This window comes from Crocuta crocuta, unplaced genomic scaffold (assembly GCF_008692635.1).
Source record: "Crocuta crocuta isolate KB4526 unplaced genomic scaffold, BGI_CrCroc_1.0 scaffold348, whole genome shotgun sequence".
NCBI lineage: Eukaryota > Metazoa > Chordata > Mammalia > Carnivora > Hyaenidae > Crocuta > Crocuta crocuta.
In genome coordinates, this window is record NW_027529573.1 from 2753733 (window position 1) to 2774816 (window position 21084).

The 21084-nt window shown below is 42.3% G+C and overlaps 1 protein-coding gene across 7 annotated transcripts in view; it reads right to left on the reverse strand.

Annotated features, from left to right (window-relative positions):
• Positions 1-21084, reverse strand: part of NF2 (NF2, moesin-ezrin-radixin like (MERLIN) tumor suppressor) — an 85657-nt gene that overhangs the window by 31174 nt on the left and 33399 nt on the right. For 6 of the 7 annotated variants that reach the window (XM_077761633.1, XM_077761634.1, XM_077761630.1 and 3 more), the window contains exons 2-7: positions 18517-18642; positions 16451-16573; positions 14304-14387; positions 6118-6186; positions 5165-5247; positions 3221-3296 (exon numbers count right to left, since the gene is read on the reverse strand). In XM_077761633.1, coding sequence (XP_077617759.1) covers positions 3221-3296; positions 5165-5247; positions 6118-6186; positions 14304-14387; positions 16451-16573; positions 18517-18642 — 561 coding nt within the window. The remainder of the gene's footprint in view (positions 1-3220; positions 3297-5164; positions 5248-6117; positions 6187-14303; positions 14388-16450; positions 16574-18516; positions 18643-21084) is intronic. The other variant, XM_077761635.1, reaches the window with a different exon arrangement.

Consider the following 21084-nt stretch of genomic DNA (forward strand, 5'->3'; position numbering starts at 1 on the left):
CAAAGCTCTTAAAACTGCTGCATTAACACAGTGAGGCTTTGTATTTTTGAGAGCTACAGTACATTCTAGAAAACGAGATACTTCATTATGTTTGTGACTATTTCGTTTTTTTAAGTTTATTTTTGAGATAGAGATAGCGCACACATGCAGTGGGGGAAGGAGGGGCAGAGGTGAGGGGTACAGAGGATCCAAAGTGGGCTCCGTGCTGACAGCAGAGAGTCCGCTGCGGGACTTGAACTCACGAACAATGAGATAATGACCTAAGCTGAAGTTAGATGCTCAACCAACTGAACCACCCAAGCACCTCTGTGACTATTTCCTTTAAATTAAATTAAAAAAAAAAAAGGGATTCTACCCTCTGCTTTCTATCATGACACCAACAGAGAAAAAACAGAGAGGTAGGACTCAAGCAGTCCCTTTTTTTAATTTATTTTTGAGAGACAGAAAGAGACAGAGCACAAGTGGGGGAGGGGCGGAGAGAGAGAGGGAGACACAGAATTCAAAGCAGGCTCCAGGCTCTGAGCTGTCAGCATAGAGCCAGATGCAGGGCTCAAACCCAAAGACCTCAAGATCATGACCTAAGCCGAAACTGGATGCTTAACCAACTGAGCCACCCAGGCACTCCATGCATTTTAAATATATACACATTCAAGCAGTCCCTTTTAAATTGTTTTAAGCACATATTTTCTTTAGTTGATGGTAAAATTAGAGGAACTTGGACACAAAAGACACTAAAATATCCATTAGCTTTGTCTATTGCATTATACAAAACATACACACATAAAAATAGTGTATTTTGGTCTGACTGCTATAGAAATATATCCCGGACACCTGGGCACTTCAGTTGATTAAGTATCTGACTTTGGCTTAGGTCATAATCTCACAGTTCATGAGTTAGAGACTGCATTGGGTGAGCTTGAGCTCTGCTTTGGGTAAGCCTTGATTCTCTCTCTCTCTCTCCTTTCTCTCTATGCTAGTGGGATTCTCTAACCCCCCTCCCTGCCCCTCGCTCACTTGCACCCTCTCTCTCAAAAAAAAAAAAAGAGAAGAAAAAAAGAAATATTCCCTAATGAGAAACTGATTTTAAGGATTGTAAAACACTACTTTTCTATAATCTAGATGGTGGGCATATGGGGCAAGGGAAGTGATATTGCCAAAACCACAGAAATGTGTTAAATGAGTCTGACCTTAAAGAAACCAGACAATTGGGGCGCATGGGTAACACAGTGGGTTAGACGTCTGACTCTTGATCTTGGCTCAGGTCATGATCTCACAGTTTGTGAGTTCAAGCCCACATTGGGCTCTGCACTGATGGTACAGAGCCCACCTGGCATTCTGTCTCTCCTTCTCTCTGTGCCTATCCCCACCCCCCACCACTTGTACATGAGCAAACTCTCTCTCAATAAATAGAATTAAAAATTAAAAAAACAAACAGATAATCAGTAAATACAAATTAATAAAACTTTATGTCTTTATTTTATTTTGTGAGACAGACACATAGAGTGAGCAGAGAGAGGGAGGCACAGAATCCGAAGCAGGCTCCAGGCTCTGAGCTATCAGCACAGAGCCCGACATGGGGCTCGAATGCAGGGACTGTGAGATCATGACCCAAGCCAAAGTCAGACACTTAACCGACTGAGCCACCCAGGTGCCTCAAATTAATAAAACTCTAGAAAATAACCTTGGGGCACCTGGCTGGCTGGGCACCTGGCTGGCTCAGTCAGTAGAGCCAGGACAGTGAGTTCAAGCCCCATGTTGGGCATGGAGCTTACTGGAAAAAAAATTATAGGGGTGCCTCGGTGGCTCAGTTGCTTAAGTGTCCAGCTCTTGACTTTGGCTCAGGTCATGATCTCATAGTTCATGAGTTCAAGCTCCACATTGGGCTCTGCACTGACGGCACAGAGCCTGCTTGGGATTTTCTCTCTCTCTCTCTCTCTCTCATATGCTCTGTTTCTCTCTCTCTCAAAATAAATAAACTTAAAAAAAAAAGAATCTTTTGCATGATTATGGAAAATCTTTTAGGTACTTGTTTGCTATATGAAATAATATAACTTCCGTAATTTTATGTAAAGAAATCCATTAAAAATCTGTATTTAGAAAACAAATCAGGTAGAAAGCTTCCTAAATTATTTAAAGATTTTACTTTTAAGTAATCTCTACACCCAATGTGAGGCTCAAACTCACAACCCCAAGATTAAGAGCCGCATGCTCTACTGAGCCAGCCAAGCGTCCTATATGGTAAATTATTTAAAATGTAATACAACTTACCCAAATTTCATATAAAATTTATAGGAACCCCAAAAAGGAAAGCAAACCATAACTCCAATAGGGGGCGCCCAAGTGGCTCAGTCAGTTAAGGGCTCTTGATTTCAGCTCAGGTCATGATCTTGTGGTTCATGAGTTCAAGCTCCTCATTGAGTACTGGGGGGTTGAGTCATAGGCTTGGGATTTTCTCTCTCCCTCTCTCCCTGCCCCTCCCATTTAAGCTTGCTCGTGGTCTCTCTTTATCTCTCAAAAAACCTGTAATTATAATAATAAAGGTGGACCCCTGTGGGTGGTTGTTTTAACATCTACTGACCTGTAGTTTTGAAAGCAATGGAATACTAGAGCCAATTGCATGAATTCCTTTGGAAGGAGCTCCTAGATGCTGCAGCAGCAGCAGAACTTCAGGAGAAAGATGCTCAAGAGCCACCCCCCCCACCCCACCCCCCCAGGACTGAAAACAAAAGCCTCTGGTGCAGAAGCAGTGGGTTCCCAGAGGACAGCAAGGGGGACTATTAAATGGTCTGAATAGAAAACCAATTAGCCTGCTAGAGAGAACAAGAGTCCCACCCAAACATATTAGTAATCTATAAAAGCAGCTTTACTCTCTTTGTGCCCTGGGGGAAGAAAGTATTTACAAGTGCTCCCTGTGGGCCAGATCTCACAGAGCCAGAAATAATCAAACACTACACTCCAGCATTCAAACAGGTTTCTGCTGAGCCCAGGACCAGGCCCAAGTCCCCCAGGAGCTCAACTGACACTTAACCACCAAGGATCTAATTCAAGTCCAGAAATAGAAAATGAGGCTTGTGAGACCCTCTCCCCTTCTTCCCTTCTCCTCCAGTGAACCATTACAGAGTGTGCCACCCTGGAATAAGGGAGTAACCCATTTTCACAAGCAGTCTGCCCCTGATTCAGCCTGTTTATACACAGGGAAGTGCAAGAGGATTCAACACACCCGGATTGCAAAGTAGTTCACACCGTACATCTCCAGGTCCTGAGCTATCTTCAAATATTCCATTTCAGCTTCGTCCCTGTGAGGAGAATGAGACACTGTCACCAGAGCTAAGTGAGAACACAGAGGGCGGGCATACGCCACCCTGAGTGTTGGAACCTGTTGGAAGATGCCAGCCACAGCAGATACCGGCAAGGCTCTTCCCAGCCCTGAGTCTATTAAACACATCGAGGTCAAGCAGAATTTCCCGGCCCCATAAAAGCCAGAGAACAGATTCATTACAGTGTCTCTTGGCTTCAATTTCACGCTTTGCCCTTGATAAATAATGATACTCATCTCAAGGAATTCAAGAAAAGCATGTGGTATGTTATCTTCTCCCCTCAAATGGATTTGGATATGCAAATTTGATTTGAGTTGTTGCTTTATCTGATTGTGAACTTTCTTCACCTAGAAGGCTTTGGTATTGAAACAATTCTCTCTGCAAGCTGAGAGCTACCTTCCCGATTTTATTTCTGTGGGTGTTGTCAGAGATTAGGTCAAGAGCTGTCTGGGCTGTAAAAACCAACCTAGTCACCTACTTCTAAGCTATGAGTCAGATTAAAACTAAGATCTTAAAGCAGCAATGACTTGCAGAAAACTCCCAAATAGGTACAATATTGAAATATTTTAACTCGAACTCCCTATGACCTTGTCTCTTCCCTCTCTCCAATCTCAAAATGTTCTCAAACAAATATTAAAAATTCAACCTGAGAGAATACACAGTGTTGGGAAGCATAAGGAGCAACTAGAAATCACACACACTGCTTATTGGTACAAACAATTACCTTGGAAAATCGTTTAACGTTATTTGTAATAGTGAAAAACCAAGAGACAGCCCAACACACCCAATGTCCATCAACAGTGCAATGGAGAATTCATGCTTTAATAACGTAGTGGAGTTCTGCACAGCAATGAAAATGAAACTTTTACTGCTGTTACATACCACAAACCAATTCTCACCATATGATGCTGGGTAAAAGAAGTGAGACACAAAAAATAGGGACTGTCCAACTGCCCTTATGTAAAATTTAAAACATGCACCGCTACTCCATGGATTTATGGGTCAGGAGAGTGGTTAGCTTTGGGGAGGAAAGACGGAGAGTGATACAGGAGGGTCACATGCTATCTTGTCACCTGGTATTACATGGTGTTTTCACTCCGTGATAATTCACTGAGTGGTACATTTATGACTTATCCCCTTTTCAGTATACATGTTATTAAAAAAAAAAAAGACCACATGATAGGAAGTTAATTTGAAGAGGACAATATTTTAAAGACTAATGAAAAGATGATCAATTCCTAGAGTGATCAGGGAAATGCTAATGAATACTTAAGATACAATGTCTCCCCTTTTAGATTACAAAAATTAGATGGATAAAAACGAGTGGTGGGGAGAGAAATGATGGGGGAAAGGTGTACACACGCTGCTGGTAGGCAGATAACAGGTCTGACCTTTGTGGTGGGCGATTTAGTGGCACCTGTCAGAACACGAAATGCTCACATCCTTTGACTCAGCAACTCTTGCAAAGAATGTATCCTCAGAACTGCTCATATAATTACATAACAATATTAGGCTGTACACTGCAGAAAGTGAAAATCCATAGCTACTCCAAATGCCATCAGTAGGGGAATGGACACAAAAGCTATGGGATATCCATACATTAGAATCCTTAATGTGAAACCTGAATTGCCAATGAGTGCAGTGGGTCTGTACATCTGGACAGGCTGTATTTATTCATGCGCTAGAAGAAGGACACTCATAGTGCTGAAGACCAGCTACCCGCAGCGCTCCCTTTTTCTATACACCTCAGTACTGCATTTTGTTCTACAAGCGTGTCCTAATTTCATAGTTCTTTAAAAAAAATAAAGTCCATACGGAAATGTAAACCGATAATGAAGCAGCCTCACCTGGCTCGGCCTCGGTGCTCCGCATACCAGGCTGTAATTCTCTCCTCCCACATTTCTGGAGTCATTTGATACAGATTTATTACCTACCAAAAAGTAGAGCAAAATAAAAAACCCACACACAAAGAAAGTTTTGGTATTGTATGCCATTTTCATAATTGTGCATCATTTTTACCGAATAGCCAAGCTATTTTTAAAAAGCCACATACAGGGAGCCAGTCACATGGCAGAGGTGGCGCGTGCAGACAAGCACCATTCAGTTTGAGTCACAAGTCAGAAGGGGGCACCGTCACTCAGGCCCAGGTGCACCCCTCGCCCGGCTGCCGCCCCTCTTTCCTGGGCTGCACGTCCTAGAGGGAGGAGCTCAGCTGGGCTAGGCCAGGAGAAGTGCTCACTCATCTTAGGTCGGCCAGTGGGGCTAAGCTGTGTGTGCTGCTGCCTTCGCCTGCGTTCCAAAAGCCATCAAAGGAGCAGGAAAAGTCAGGTAAAGGTGAGAATGGGGCCTTCATTACACATGACAGATGAGAGGAGCTATAAAACCGGGAGCAGCAAAAGGGAGAGAGGGCCTGCGTCCGTGGCTAATGAACAAGATGAACAACACCGAGGATTAAAAACTCCCATGTCCACCCCAATTCATCTCTATCCACCCTGCCCAGCTACGAACAGTTCAGCTGAACACACGCTGCTCCACACTATTCCCTGGGAATCGCTGGTGCTCACCCACCTCAAGGGAAACACATGTTTATGGCCCCGGCCACCGCAAATGAATTCCATGAACCTTGGTTTTTTAATATTCTCAACAGAGAGTCTACATTCTTTACTCAAGATTGATTACAAAATATTTATTTAAATGTTTTTGTCATGTTCTTCCAATATTCCTTCAAGCCCCTCAGTTAGCTTTCTCACAGAGCAGCACATCTTGTTGTGTCTTCCCAAACAGGGGATTGATTTCTTACCCTTTTTGGAAGCAATTCTTCTTGGGCCAAAAATCCCCGCTTGTGAACAGAGGGGTCATAGTCACCGTACTGGAAGAAGAAAGGAGAGCAAGCGATTGAGATTCTAGAAACAACTGCCATTTCTGAATGGAGCTTGACTCTGTCTTATCCCCTCCCAGCTGGGAAAGCAATTCAGTTCCGATGCCAAGTCAAGATTTCTACCTTGCTAGTTTGTTATCCTTGAATGAAAATACAAAGCTGATTATATCTATGAACAGAGTTGTATAATCCTGTGAGGGATGGATGGGTGATGTGCTAATAAGAATGTGACATTTGTATGGAAATGTAGCTGTGTTTTCTAACCAGCAAAGAAAGCAGTCACTACCAAAACATTAGCTTTTGAAAGGAAATAACAAACCACAACTGTGAAAGTTGTAATTAACAACGTGTGATAAGAGTCTTACCTACAAATCCTTCTAAGCGGCTGGTAATTGGAGACAATTGCTAGGGTGGGAGCTGGGAATAACACAGGTGGTAGTTTTAATACTTTTCATTCAAAGCTCTGAAAAGTGCTTTGGAGAAATCTGATGCCAATGCTGTCATTCCCATTGTACAAAGAAATGAGTAACAGGTTAACTGATTTTCTTAAAGCTGCAGAGCAAGTCACTAGCGGGGCCAGAAATGAATTTTGATATATTTATTCTGGGACATTAACTTGGAAATTTATTTTCTGATTGAAGAATGAATATCCCTTTCTTCCTGAGAAAACTTAAGTCTGACCAGGAAATAATAAAAAATGAAGGCATTTTTTAGAAGAAACTATAAAAATAAATAGAAAATCAAAGCCTATCTCCTAGGATTGAACAATGTTAATCAGCAACTTTAAATTGTGTCTCATTCCTGTACCACCTTGCTAAAAAAAGCAACATGAATTGGGGCACTTGGATGGCTCACTCAGTTAAGCATCTGACTTTTGATTTCAGCTCAGGTCATGATCTCATGATTCATGAGTTGGAGCGCCACATCGGGCTCTGTGCAGTCAGTGCAGACCTGCTTAGGATTCTCATTTTCTCTCTCTCTCAAAATAAAATAAACTTTATTTTCTAAAAAGCACCATAAATTAATGTTTTTTTAAATGAATCTCATCATTATCTTGCAAATAGCGTACCACATTTTTGAACGTTTTTAAAGGAATTAATTTGTCAAATTTAAACATTTTAAATATGTCACAGTTTTTGTACCCCTGTCTTCATTTTAAAAACTGAAGGAACCTGGCTTCTCTCGATCTCCCAAAGGCCTGGGGATGTGATGAGTGAGTAACTGGACTGAGTTTTAAGGGCACTCTCTCAGGAGGCAGCTGCAGAGCACAGGTAGGAACCTGGCTTCGGAAGTAAGTAGCTAAAACTTCAATCCCAGCTCTTCCACTTATTAGCTGTGACCTTGGAAATTTTTGTGTCTTGGTTTTCTCATTTGTTAAATGGGATAATAACAGTATTTGTCTTATAGGACTTTTGTGGGGATTAAATAATACCCATATAAAATTTTTTTTATTTTTGAAGGAGAGACAGAGGGTGAGAGGGGGAGGGGCAGAGAGAATGACAGAGAGAGAGGGAGACACAGAATCTGAAGCTGGCAGCTCTGAGCTGTCAGCACAGACCCCGATGTAGGGCTTGAACTCACAAACTGTGAGATCAGGACCTCAGGGTAAGTCAGATGCTTAACCAACTGAGCCACCCAGGCGCCACCCCGCACCCCCCTCTCTGATTTTTGAAGGGATAGGATGCTAAAGCAAGCCCTGTTAGTCACATTTGCAAACCTCTTAATGGTGCTGACCATACTCTAAATGCAGAAGTAAGCAGATATGCAAAGTTAAAGTTGTAAATTCAGTTTCCAAAGGTTTATAAGATTAACGACCCACATTACCATACTGAGCTCCCAGCTACTTCAGTGATCAAATATGTTACACATCTGAGCGATGCAGAGGCAGCAAAGACCCCGCTTAGAGAAATTCACTGCTGGACTAACTCCACATATAATATTAAAGCCACCTTGATGCGTGTGTCTGCTCTTAAATGTCTCTTTAAAAAACAAAAGAAGAAGTCCTTAAGTTGTGGCAGTTAACAAATATAAAAGAAAGTCATACCATTCCATAGGTGGAGATGGCTGGGCCTCATCCTTTTATGAACACATGCATTCTGGTAACAAAACCAGGAGTGAATTTACTTTGAAGCTAATGAAGTATGGGTTTCAGGTCTCTCTGCACCTGGGCAGGCTTGAACCTAATTTTACACTCAAAATTTGGTATTCTAGCATTAAAAAGAAGCCCCTAAATTATATAAACTTCAGGCTCCACAAAATCTGGGTCCACCCCTGATATGAGCCAATTGAATTTAAATTCAAGAAGGGTGTTCACCATTTAAAGGATTCTTGAAGTCAATTCCTAGGTTTAAACAGAGGCTTGTTCTGGATATGAAATACTACCCTCCACCTACATATGCGGTAAATTTGACCAAATGCTCCCTGTGAACAGGATTTCGAAAAACAGATTTGATCAATACATAGAATTAATAGATTCCTTACCAAACACCAGTCACTAAATTCAAGGTGGACTAGAGACTCAAACCCATAAATGAGAACCCATAAAAATACCAGAACAAGATGTAGGACATGTGCAGAACAATGGTTGGTGAGGCCATTCTAAAAGTCACCCAAAACATAAAAAGAAAAAGACGGGCAAGTCTGATTAAAAAAAAAAAAGATAAAACATTAACACCCATAATATACAGAGTTCCTATAAATCAATTAGAAAAAGATAAACAATACAGTTGAAAAATGGGCAAGCTATAAACACTTGATTCACAGAGGAAAGAAACACAAGTGGCCAATAAATCTATGTCACACACTGTTCTTTTTTTAAAAAAATTTTTAATGTTTATTTCTGAGAGAGAGAAAGCACGCACAAGCAGGGGAGGAGCGGAGAGAGNAGAGGACCCAAAGCAGGCTGTGCACTAACAGCAGTGAGCCCAACGCAGGGCTCGAACTCTGGAACCATGAGATCATGACCTGAGTCGAAGTCAGACGCTCGACCAACTGAGCCACCCAGATGCCCCTCATATGCTGTTCTTAAAAGTTAAATCAGGACAAGACTTTTGAAGGACAATTTGGCCATATATATTTAATGTTTTTTATTCTGATAGATTTACATGCCTAAAATTCACCATTTTAAGCATACAATTCAGTAGTTTTTAGTATACTGAGAATGTTGTACAACCATTACCACAATTTAATTCCAGAATATTTCCGTCATCCCCAAAAGAAATCTCATACCCATTAGCAGTTAAGTCCTAATTTCCTCTTTCTTCTAGCCCCTAGCAACCACTAAATCTACTTTCCATCTCTATGGATTTGCCTATTCTGGACATTTCATATAAGTGGAATCACACAATAGGCAGCCTTTTGTGTCTGGCTTCTTTCACTTGGCATTATTTAAATTTTAAAGGTTCTTATCCTTCAGCCCAGTTATGCCATTTCTTGGTATTTATCCTAGAGAAAGATGTTCATATGTGCCCAAAGAGGCATATTCAAAGATGTTCACTGCATTCATTAATTAATAGAAAAACAAACCTACATATCTACCAATAAAGAGATATTTAAATAATCTACAGTCCCTCCTTTTCAGGAAATACTGTTCAGTAGTTTAAAAATGAAGTCGGAAGGGGCACCTGGGTGGCTCTTGTGGGTTGAGTGTTCGACTTCAGCTCAGGTCCTGATCTCACAGTGAGTGGGTTCGAGCCCCACATCATGCTCTGTGCTGACAGCTTGGAGCCTGAAGCCTCCTTTGGATTCTGTTCTCCCTCTCTCTGCCCCTCCCCTGCTTGCACTCTGTCTTTCTCTGTCTCTCAAAAATGAATAAACATTAAAAATGAAGTGGGACAAGGGGCACCTGGGTGGCTCTGTCGGTTAAGCAACCAACTCGATTTTGGCTCAGGTCATGATCTCGCGGTTTCGTGAGTTCAAGCCCTGCATCAGGCTCTGGTGCTGACAGCATGGAGTCTGCTTGGAATTCTCTCAAAATAAATAAACACTAAAAAAAATTGGGGTGCCTGGGTGGCTCAGTCAGTTAAGCATCCAACTTCAGCTCAGCTTGTGAATTCGAGCCCCACATTGGACTTTCTGTGCAGACAGCTCAGAGCCTGAAGCCTGACTCAGATTCTGTGTCTCCCTCTCTCTCTGCCTCTGTCCCACTCATGCTCTGTCTCGCTCTCAAAAAAAAAAAAATTTTTTTTAATTAAAAAAAATGAAGTGGGACGATCTGTTCTGATAGTTTTAGGTAAAAAGGGCATGGTACACAGGTGGTTCTCAGGGGTAGCCACCTAGAAGGGGAATTTTGGGGATGGGGTGTCTGTTCACCTGATGGGCTCCTATTCCACCCATCGCTCTACAGAGGTCATGCCAATTCACCAGTCCCTTTCTGCCAGTACATGAGCTCAAACAACACTTCTCTCCTATTTACTAATCATTGTCAACCTTCTGGGTTTGAAATGGCATGTTAGTGTTGCTTTTTCTTTTTCCTGATTACTAGTGACACTGAACATCTTTTTCTATTTACTGAACATTCTCATGTTCTCCTCTATAAAGTATGTATGTCCTTTGTACCCATTTTTCTGTTATCTTTTTCTCATACACTCAAGAGTTCTTTATGTTCAGGGATATATCTGCAGTTCTGCTTAGATAGAAATCTACCTTAAGAGGCCGAAACTTTTGCACATGTATATGAGGATTCATATAAAAGGATCTTCAGTAAAGCACTGTTGATAACGGGGGGTGGGGGGAGAAACTAAACCTACCTCTCCCTTAGAAAGGGATGGATCAGTGAATTAGGTTTACTCATCAATGGCCACCATACAGCAATTAGGACCACTAAACTACATCTACACATACAACATGATACATCTCAAAATCAACATTGAGTAGGGAAAAAATATCACCAAGTACAAGTATAAGCTTGTATAGGGGAGGGTGTATGAAGGACAACATTATTTATATTCAACTTTTACCTCTTGGATATTTTCAAGTTGGTCTCCTCCCATCCAACTGACTACTGCCCCAGGTGTGAGGCTCAGAGCCTCGCCCCAGGATGGCCACCACAGCCTTCCAACAGGTCTCCCTGCTTCCAAACCTGCCTCACTCCAATCTGGCCTTCACACAGCCACCAAAGGATCTGTCTAAAATATAAACCCTTTACTGGCTCTGTACCACCCACACGACAAAGTTAAGACCCTTTCTGATCTGGTGTCCTACAGACTTCTCCAGCCTCAACTCCTGCTACTCTCCACCTACACTGTACATATACCCAACTTCTTAATTGCCTTTTGGCACTCTTTTCCCTAACTGGCATCAAAGAGTACCAAGAAATTCTAAGCCTCCTCTCATACCATCCGTTTCTCTCTCTGAACACTAGGAGTCTGCAGCCCAGAGCTGCAAGACTGATAAATTATATATCATGACCTCCCAAAGTCATTTTAATAAGAACACATTTCAAACACCAAGTTGTCAATATAAAATCCAACAGGTGGCTTAAAACATTGCAAGATGGTTTGGTATGTCATGTGACTGGATCGAACAAAACAAAACAACAACAGCCCAGACTTTTCGATTCAAACATAACTCAAACTCTAACCAAGAAATATGGTTCTTGTTAACTGAACCATGTGATTAATATTTGTATTTATACTTTGAGGGTAATTGTTTCTTGATGCTGTGGAATTAGCTGTGTCTATATCATTCCAACAGCTGAAATACCATAATGAATACATTTGTGCATAATTACATTCCATGTGTTAATGAGCCCGATTCGCTTTCCGCACCATACTTCTAAACCTCCTTTCTGTTTCAGAAAGGTTGAGGACGAAAACAAATTGAATATGATGGAGGGAACCAGTGTGGTTTACTGAGAAGTTTGGACTAAATTAGACCCTATAAATGAATCTGGAATTTGGCGAAAGGCAGTGCGTGCTACCCAGAAACGTCCCTCACACGCTACTCAGGGAGGGCAAGAGCAGAGTGCTGAGCTAAGCACCCTGGATGACAGGGTTCTCATGCCGGCTCTAGTCTCCAGTTCCACTCTGCTTCCAATCTTGTCCATCAAGAAGTCGGCTATAAATTCTAATGAAAAAAAATTAACAGAAAGTATTAGGACTTCAGACAAATTATTAATCCTTTCTGAGCCTTAAATTCTTCATCTGCAAAACCGGCATAATACTCTCAAGCTGGGGCTCATGGAAAAGACTACGCTGAGTATCGCACGAGATATTCATGTGTAACACTTTGTAGAACTGTAAAACATTACAGGCGTGTAAGATCCTATTAATACTGTAATCAGAGATCTCTTTTTTAACATTAACCAACAGTCCTAGAAACTGGAAGCAGCTGATAATAATCCTCAGTTTCTCGAATGCAGACTTGAAGCCACAGGTTACCTTTATTTGTAAGATCCTGAAAATTTACACCGGAAAAAACAGTTAGAACATCCTCCTCCATATGAACCACATATGCTGTCTATGAATCACTTTCATCTCTAAATTAGTAGAATCCAAATTAGTAGGGCTTTCCTACAGTGAAATCTGTTTAAGCAAACATCTGCTGGTTCCCTGAAGTTATTTTTTTCCACAGGTGGCCTTTGAATTTGTGGCCCAAAATCCATGCAAAAGAAATGTAGCCTTTGAGACCAAACCCCTTCAAAGAGAGGTAGTGTCCTTGAGAGCTTGGGTCTCCTCTCAGCTGGGGAGAAAGCGTGCTAAAAAGGAACTCGGTTCTGGGCCAGGAAGTGCTCGCATTTGATGAGAGTGACAATGACTGCTTCATCACTGTCAGGGCAATACTGATTGAAAGGACACATTTTTCCTGTTATTAATATTCTTAATCAAAGCATAAAAGGAAGCATATGTTTTAGTTGAATCAAGGCCCATTTTCTGTTTTTTTTCAATTACTCATTTTTCTGGGCAGTGGAATAGGGGAGGTATAAAACACAATCCCAAAGCCATGAATTCTGCCCTTAGCTTTACCCAAGATTGTCTGAATGACCTTGGGCAAATCGCTAGGGGTAGATACTCGCTATAGTGTCTGTATCTGTGACAGTCAACGACCCACTCCTTAGGCCTGGTGAACACTCAGCAAATAATAGACAAAGCAGCAAATTATTGAATTGATTCTTGTACTTCTGTTGGTCTAACCAACATGAACAGCCTTTTTTTTCCCTCCCAAATGGCAGGCCAGTCATTTCCTGGCTTTGATCTGAAATTGTATTAAACTACACCCCAAAAAAGCGGGCTAAGAAGTTGAGAGCGTCTTATTAATTTTCTTAACACTACAGGGAAATGGCTTTGTGGATACCTCTAACGAAAAAGGAAAATAAAAACTGAAAAGATTACGCAAAATCACAAAAGTAATGAAGGTGCCCCAATTCTGGGGCCTCTTCTTACATTGCAGGGGAGGGATAGGAAGCAGCAAGACCAAGAAAAGTAAGTATGTGATTGAAGTGGGGTGTCTGAGGGACACGAAGCTCTCTTGAGTGACCTTGTAGCTGGTCTTATGAAAACAGAGAAGTCAAAACACAAGGGCGGTGGTCTCCTCCACCCCCGCTCGCAGTCCATAGTGATTTCTCTGGGAATGATTCACCGACAGCTCAACTGGACCCAGGGTGCCAGAGAGCCTGCAGTAACCAGCCATGAGCAAAGCTAGCATGCCCACCTGGTTGAATGGGATGGATGAAGCAGGGCATTCTCTAGGCTATAGCATGGTCCCCACACACAGGGCTGCTGGTCCTTGGAGGATGAGTCTGGAATAAGGACCTGGGCCTTTCTGACCTAAACGCTATGGTTTGGCCCAAACTGGAGACAGTGAATTCATTTTCCTTGGTTCATAAAAAGAGAGGCTGGTCCAGTGACCATAATCAACCACACGTGCATAATGAGATTACATAGACAATTCATCATAAGCGTACACTTAACACTTGTACACAAACACATTCTTACAAATACAGAACCTGGGATAGTGACAGTGGTTTCCCCAGCCCACAAGTCCTAAACATCTCTTCTCTGGGGAAAGTCTCTCTGAAGCCTAGAACACCCGAAGAAACAGAAGACTGGAGTGATCCTGTGACACACATTAATGCCAAGGAGGAAGGGACTTTCCTTCTTTGAGCCTACCTTGGCCTGGACGGCGTAAGAAGCCAGGAGCACAGAAGCCTCGGGAGGGCAGTAGATCTTTTCATCTAAAATCTGCTTCTTTACCTGAAAGGGGCAACAAGGGAGACATGACACTGTGTGCGCGGAAGTGAGCTGTGCAGGCTGGTCACAGCAGATGGCTGCAGGGTGTTCTAATGAGGCCTGCCAAACCAGCCTGTTAATGATTTTCTGACAAAGGGTACGATTTTTTTTATTGCTGCAGACAGGTTGGGAGTTCAGTCACTGAGAAGTTATTGGTAAGATGACTACGCATAAAGGAAAAAACAAAAAAAACCTCGTCTCTTCTGTTCATGATCAAATGCTGAAGAGGAAAACCACATTCCATAGTTAAAACAGAGACTGCTATCTGGACCGTGACAGAGGGGAGCTGTGAATTCCGGAAGTGTCAGGAGCCGCTCTGGTGGTGATTGCGGCCTCAGCCCCTGCTGAGCAAATGCAGCACCAGAGGAAATGGAGTCTACTTTAAAGTCTTAACACAAGACAAAAGTCAGCAAGGCCACTGAGTTATGACTGCAGGAAAAAAACCCATCACTCTCCAAATGCCTGCTCTAAGGAAAAAGGAAGCAATAAAGTTTGATCGATTAAACTTTTAAGTACATGTGAGGTCCAGGAAATATAATTCTTAAGCCATAATGTTGAATTAACAGATCTCATTGCATTTAATTTCTTAGAATGGTGCAGCGTGTGATGTTCCAGACATAGAGGCAAGAAAGCCACACAAAGTGGGGGCACGCTGAAATAAACGCAACAGGAAAGCCAACTCTCTTTTCACAGATGTCAACAGTCACCAGATTCATAAAAGTAGTAAATTTTGCCTTGCTCAGCCACGAAAATACTCCAACTCTCAGTACGAGGAAAAAGGAAGCCAAAGTCACAAGAGGGATGGGCACTGCTTCTAAGCACTAACAAGAAAGCCATCTCTATAATGCTAGGACATTCTGGGACCTAAGAGATCATTATGTGGTTTTATTCAAAGCAGTATAACTTTCTAATCCCCTGATTTATTTTCAAAGGAGAAAAAAAAAGCCGTATTACAGAAAAACTGAGTTTCCTTTTGAAGGAAAATGTTAGGGGTGGGGGAATACGTGTGTGTCTCTGTGTGTGTGTGTCTGTGTGTGTACACACACCTATACATTTTTTCTAGCAAACTTTTTTTGTAAAATAAATTATGTAGGGGTTTTATTATATTTAACTTGATATTTACTGAACATAACAATCTGAGACTCACACTAATTATAGGAGGACTATGTGACAACCCATATGTACGTCTACTTCTGGGAAATCCTGTAATTAACGTCCCTGTGCGATCTTCTCTCTTACTGACAGCAGGCATCTCTGGGCACACAGGCGGTTTCACCACCAATCACTGCAAGTAACCATGAAACTGGGGCAGCGCTCTGATCAAGCGGTAAGAACACAAGCAAAACTGACAGGGTTTTCATGCTCACACTAACCCCCACTCATCGTGCCCCTAGATGGCCGGTCTTGGCAGTCTTTGAACCCATAATCACAGAGCTCCTCATCTCTTCAATATGGAATGCCTCCTGTGTATTCAGTGAGCCTCGTCTTTAAGGGGCTTACTCTCTAATGAAGGAGGAAAGGAGGAATATGGCATTCACAGACAACGGGCCACAGGAAGCACCATGTCTGAAGTTTCACATGTGTGGGCTTAGTCATGTGAAGTTCAACTCCAACTCACTGGAGTTCTGAAGTCCTGTCTTAATGAAAGCAGATTTTGAACTTTTGGAAGAACTACTCTTTCCAAGATTCTCTCTTTGGACTTTTGTTGTAACTATTAAGTACTTTTCATTTAGTGAGAAGAAAATAGGATCCATTTTCAAAGAGGCTTCAAGTCACGTGGCTACTTGTACCCATTCTTTCACTACCCTACTTTTGCTATCTCCTCTGATACCAATTCTCTTCACTCAAGTACAAGTTCTATTCTGAAGACTTTTTCTCCCTGTTATGGAACCAAAGGGACTGACTTCCCAGAGGCAGGGCATTTTTGGCAATGCCAAGGCCTCTGCGGTCAACTCCCAGGGTTGCCTTAGCAACCACCCCTGGGTGAGTTCTCTCAGAATAAGCGGGGCTAGTGCGAACTAGTGTACCTGCAAGAAGAATAAATGTTGCGTGATCTCCTGAACCAGCTCCTCCTCGGCATTCTCAGGATAAAATTTGGCCAGGAAGTGAAAGGTGACTGGCTCTTCTTTTGAAACATCATGATCCAGCACCTGCACAATTACAGAGCAAAAGAACAAGGTATGTTGGCACCTGTTCCTCCCCTGCCACCATCCTCTTCTGGGGAGCGTAGAAATATTTTCCCTCTCTAAATTCATCACACTTCCCAAAGGCTATGATCCTACAGTTTGCAGCATTCACGAAGCCATCTATAACAAGAGGTAATATTCACCTCACAAGGCGTTTCTGAACCAAATTAATCAATATCACCAAGGGGTGAGAGGAGCTGAGATTATTAAGGCACAGATGTTCTCAAGGCCACAGAGATAGTTAAAAAGTAGAAATTTATAAATCAAAGGTCTTGGGCACTATCTTTTACAGTAGGCTGAAGGCTTTTTAATTTTCTAAACTAGTGGACTCTTCCTATATTCTCTTTTGTTACTGCTAACCCCCAACATTTGGGTCCAGATCAGGATGGAGCTTAGCAATGATGAACTCTATCTCTGTGAAATCCTCTAAACATTAACTGAGCAACAAAAGTGAAATGTGTCCACTGTGACAACCCTTATTTCAAGGAAGCTCTAGAGATGCCCTACAAAGTACTTGAGTACAGCCAGAAAACCACACTGTCTTTAATCTTCTAACAATTTCATCCACCCACTGGAAAGCTTGAACCATCTGCTCTCCAGAATGAATTTCATTTCAGGACATAAACATGCCATGTGATGGGCTACAAGGCTCCATTAACATGTGTCATAATTTATTTCCTTCGAGCAGCAGGTTCAATGGCTCCTGATGCCCCCAATCTAATATCCATTTGGCCAACACTCAGGTAGGATTTAAAATTTATTTTGCTGAGAATCACAAAAAGATACAGAAAGTTCCACTGTCTTTGGTAGATAATTCTTCATGCTCTTGTCCAAATTCCAGGTGGCAGTGCAGAGATCCAAAATAAACCAGATCTGGGACACACACTGACACTGGCACATGGTGGCCCTTCGATGCTCATGCTCATTGGGAATTACCATATGAAATTTATAACCAGTGGAGATCCCAACACAAAGATTCAGATTACTGTGTACATATGGAAACACAATTTGAACACTTGAGCTTAGAGTCAAATCTTGTAAAAAACAGGAGGTGTTCACTGTTTATCATGTCATGCAGCAGACGATAAAACCAATTGCAGGGGGTACCATTTGGGGTAAGACTTAGACATTGACTTATTTTGAGATCTAATGGTCTTTTAGGAGTTACTAGCAAAATCATATGGCCCCTGTTCCCAAACATCTTCATGGTTAGGTAGGCAGGTCAGTGGGTAAGTATGTCTTTATGTGCACATGTGAATCTACACAAAAGGCAGTTCCCCTAGGCAATATCCATTTCTAAGCCACATTAGAACTGCCGGGAGCTCCAACTTGTCATCCAGGCCTCTGAAGCCCCAGAGAATCATAAAGACTAAAGACAAAATGGTCATTCTGTCTCCACCACAGGGACCAGGGCACTCTTTATTCTTTGGATCGTGTTAATGATTAAATTAAGTTGGGCCACAGCGTTTCTCGAAAAGGCTTAAAAACATTCCCTAAAGAACAGGAGTCCCTACCAAATCTTTCAAAGACATAACCTGTAAAAAAAAAAAAAAAAAAAAAAAAGGCATAGAACATAATAGTAATGTTTATTCATAAAGCCTGACTAGTAGTTCAATAAGTTGAACAGCATAAAGCCAGAAGCAATCAGCTTGGTGACAGAGTGAATAAGAAGCCAGGGATGGCAATGGTTTTATGCTGGTTGGTTCTGCTCGCCTAGGAGAGCATGTGAGGGCCAGAAAGCCTGTGGCATCTCCAGAACGTGTTTTCTACATGACTTACTCAGGATGTGCCCCCTTCTCTACTGTGTATCCATGATGCCCCATGATGAGTAAATAAGCTAGGCACATGCTCAGGGGAAAACCAGAGCACACGCCAGCCTCATTGGTTTCATCAAGTTCCAGCCCAACCTTCTTGTCCATTTTGAGCCAGGCCACGGTGTCCTTGATTGTGTACTGCAGTCCAAAGAACCAAGTTTCCCGAAGCCCCAGGGTCCGGCACACCAAGTCAAAGAGGTCCTTCCCTTTCCACTTCATCTGCAATATAACAGACCGACAGGGAAGGGCAATGTGAGCAAAAAGTCATAAGCCACTTGAACAAAAGCCTTTTCTCTGCACTCCCTACTCTCAGGTTCCAAAATGTGGGGATGGCTCCAAGATGGCTGATGAGCACAGAAATCCCAAATAATTTTAAAGCTTCCACACAAAACCATGAGTGGGAAAATACCAATTAGAGCTTAATGGCTTAATCACTGAGAAGCATACACAATACCTCCCTTGGACAGTTCCTTACAGATCTTAATATCGCCAAAGCTGCTAATTTAGGAAAGCTGGTAAATAAGCACCCTCATTTAGGAAAGTCTAGCCTCTTGAGTTAACCCAGGGAGATGGCTAGCATCTAGGGACATTAATTTCTTTGAGACTTTGTCATTGATTTTTTTAAAGCAATTTTTATTAATGTTTATTTATTTTTGAGGGGTGGGGTAGAAGGAGGGGGAGACACACAGAATCCGAAAGAGGCTCCAGGCTCTGAGCTGCCCCAATGCGGGGCTTAAATTCACAAATGGTGACATCATGACCGAAGCCGAAGTCAGAAGCTTTACCAAACTGAGCCACCTAGGCACCCCAGTCATTGATTTTTTTTTTAAATGACACTGCCCTTTGATAAAAAAGCCAGTGTTTTCTTGTTTTTGTTTTATAAAGACTAGTTTCACTGGAAGTTTTTTTTAAAGCAATAGAGGCAAGGAAGTTAAAATCACATATAGTCAGCCCAACTACACATCCTACCTATTCCGATGCATAACTGAGGCCAAAGGAGAGGTGACGTACCCATAGTCACACGGAGAAATTTCAAACTCTCGGTATCTAAACCGAGGGAATGAACAGACACCAATACACTGCAGCATGCTTAGCCTACAGCTTCACTTTCAAAAGGACCTAAAGCAATGGCTGCTAAACCCTTTTCTCAGCTTTTCAATCTAAGAAAATGGAAAAGTAAGTTCAACATCTAATAGGGGGAAAAATGCCCAACCGCTTAGTAAATGTTGCCACCTTGTGGCGTCCAAGTTAAATCACCCAGGGTGTTCCCTTACAAGCCCCTCAGCTGCTGCTTGCCCCCCAGCCCCACCCCTGCTGGCCCCCAGGTATCAGGTGGACATTCGTACACCAGGTATAGTTGTGAGCACACAAGACACATCACAGAGATGGAGGTCACAGTAAGAATAATCTTGGGATTCAAACGCAAAGTTGCCAGACACCGGAAGGACAAGACCACTCGACTGCAGAAGTGTCTGTCCTTCTGCCCTCATTAGAAATCTTCTCCCAATGTGGGGCACCTGGGTGGCTTAGTCGGTTAAGCATCCAACTTTCGCTTAGGTCATGATCTCGCGGTTCGTGGGTTCGAGCCCTGCATCGGGCTCTGTGCTGACAGCCAGCTCAGAGCCTGGAGCCTGTTTCAGAGTCTGTGGCTCCCTCTCTCTCTGACCCTCCCCTGCTCACGCTGTCTCTCTCTCTCTCCTAGAAATAAATAAAACATTAAAAAAAAAATTAAAAAAAAAAGAAATCTTCTCCCAATGTCCTGGCACACAGGAGATGCATAACGGAAAGGAATGGGAGAAAAACTTAGGGTTTCAGACAGGTTATAAAAGCAAGAAGGAAAAAAATAAGTTAGACCTCTACTATCTTATTGGCTTTTGCTAAAACCAGAGTGTACAGCACATTTTTCAAGTAGGTCTTCTATTTTTAATATATATGAATGAACAGTGTGTTCTCTGGGAGGTACTCAACAGGAAAGCCCATCCATTCTCTGTGTTTACAGTCAAAGAGCAAAGTAGCGACCCAGATGGAAGGGCACCAAAACCGCAGTAGACAAGTGACTGAGGTATGAATTGGCTTTTGTCCTTCACGGGGGCCACTTCTCCTGTATGTCCTCCCAGCTCTGCCCCATCTCCTCTTTGTGACTTTAGTGAGACCCTGGAATACTACAAAGGATGAGCTCTTTAGAAATTATTTTTAGTAAAATTGGATAAAATGACAAGTTTTATTAAAAAAAAAAAAAAGATGATGGCTTTCCCCTCCCGCGAGGCTTGCAAATGCTTGCCGGCACACCCATTTCCCAGTCTGACAACAGCACAAAGGATTTTTTAATTCAAGGCAGGTTTTAATTCCTACAGGCAGACTTCACTGAAGAAATGTTATTTTGGAAAACTAGGAGCTTCGGGATGCTGATTATCCTCTTGTTTCTATGTTAAGCCAGTACATAGTATATAAATTATAAATGACTACCTTTCTACAAGATAATGTAACATTAAGAACAGACATTAACTTGGAGAAGTTGAACACCCAAGGGCCAGGAAGATCACGGTATCGATTCCCAGGCCGCCATAACTCACGGCCACGGAGGGCCCGGCCGCAAGCAGGACGTGTGGCACATCTCAACCCAAGTCGAACAGTGAATTTCTGGACTTGGGGGGGGGGGGG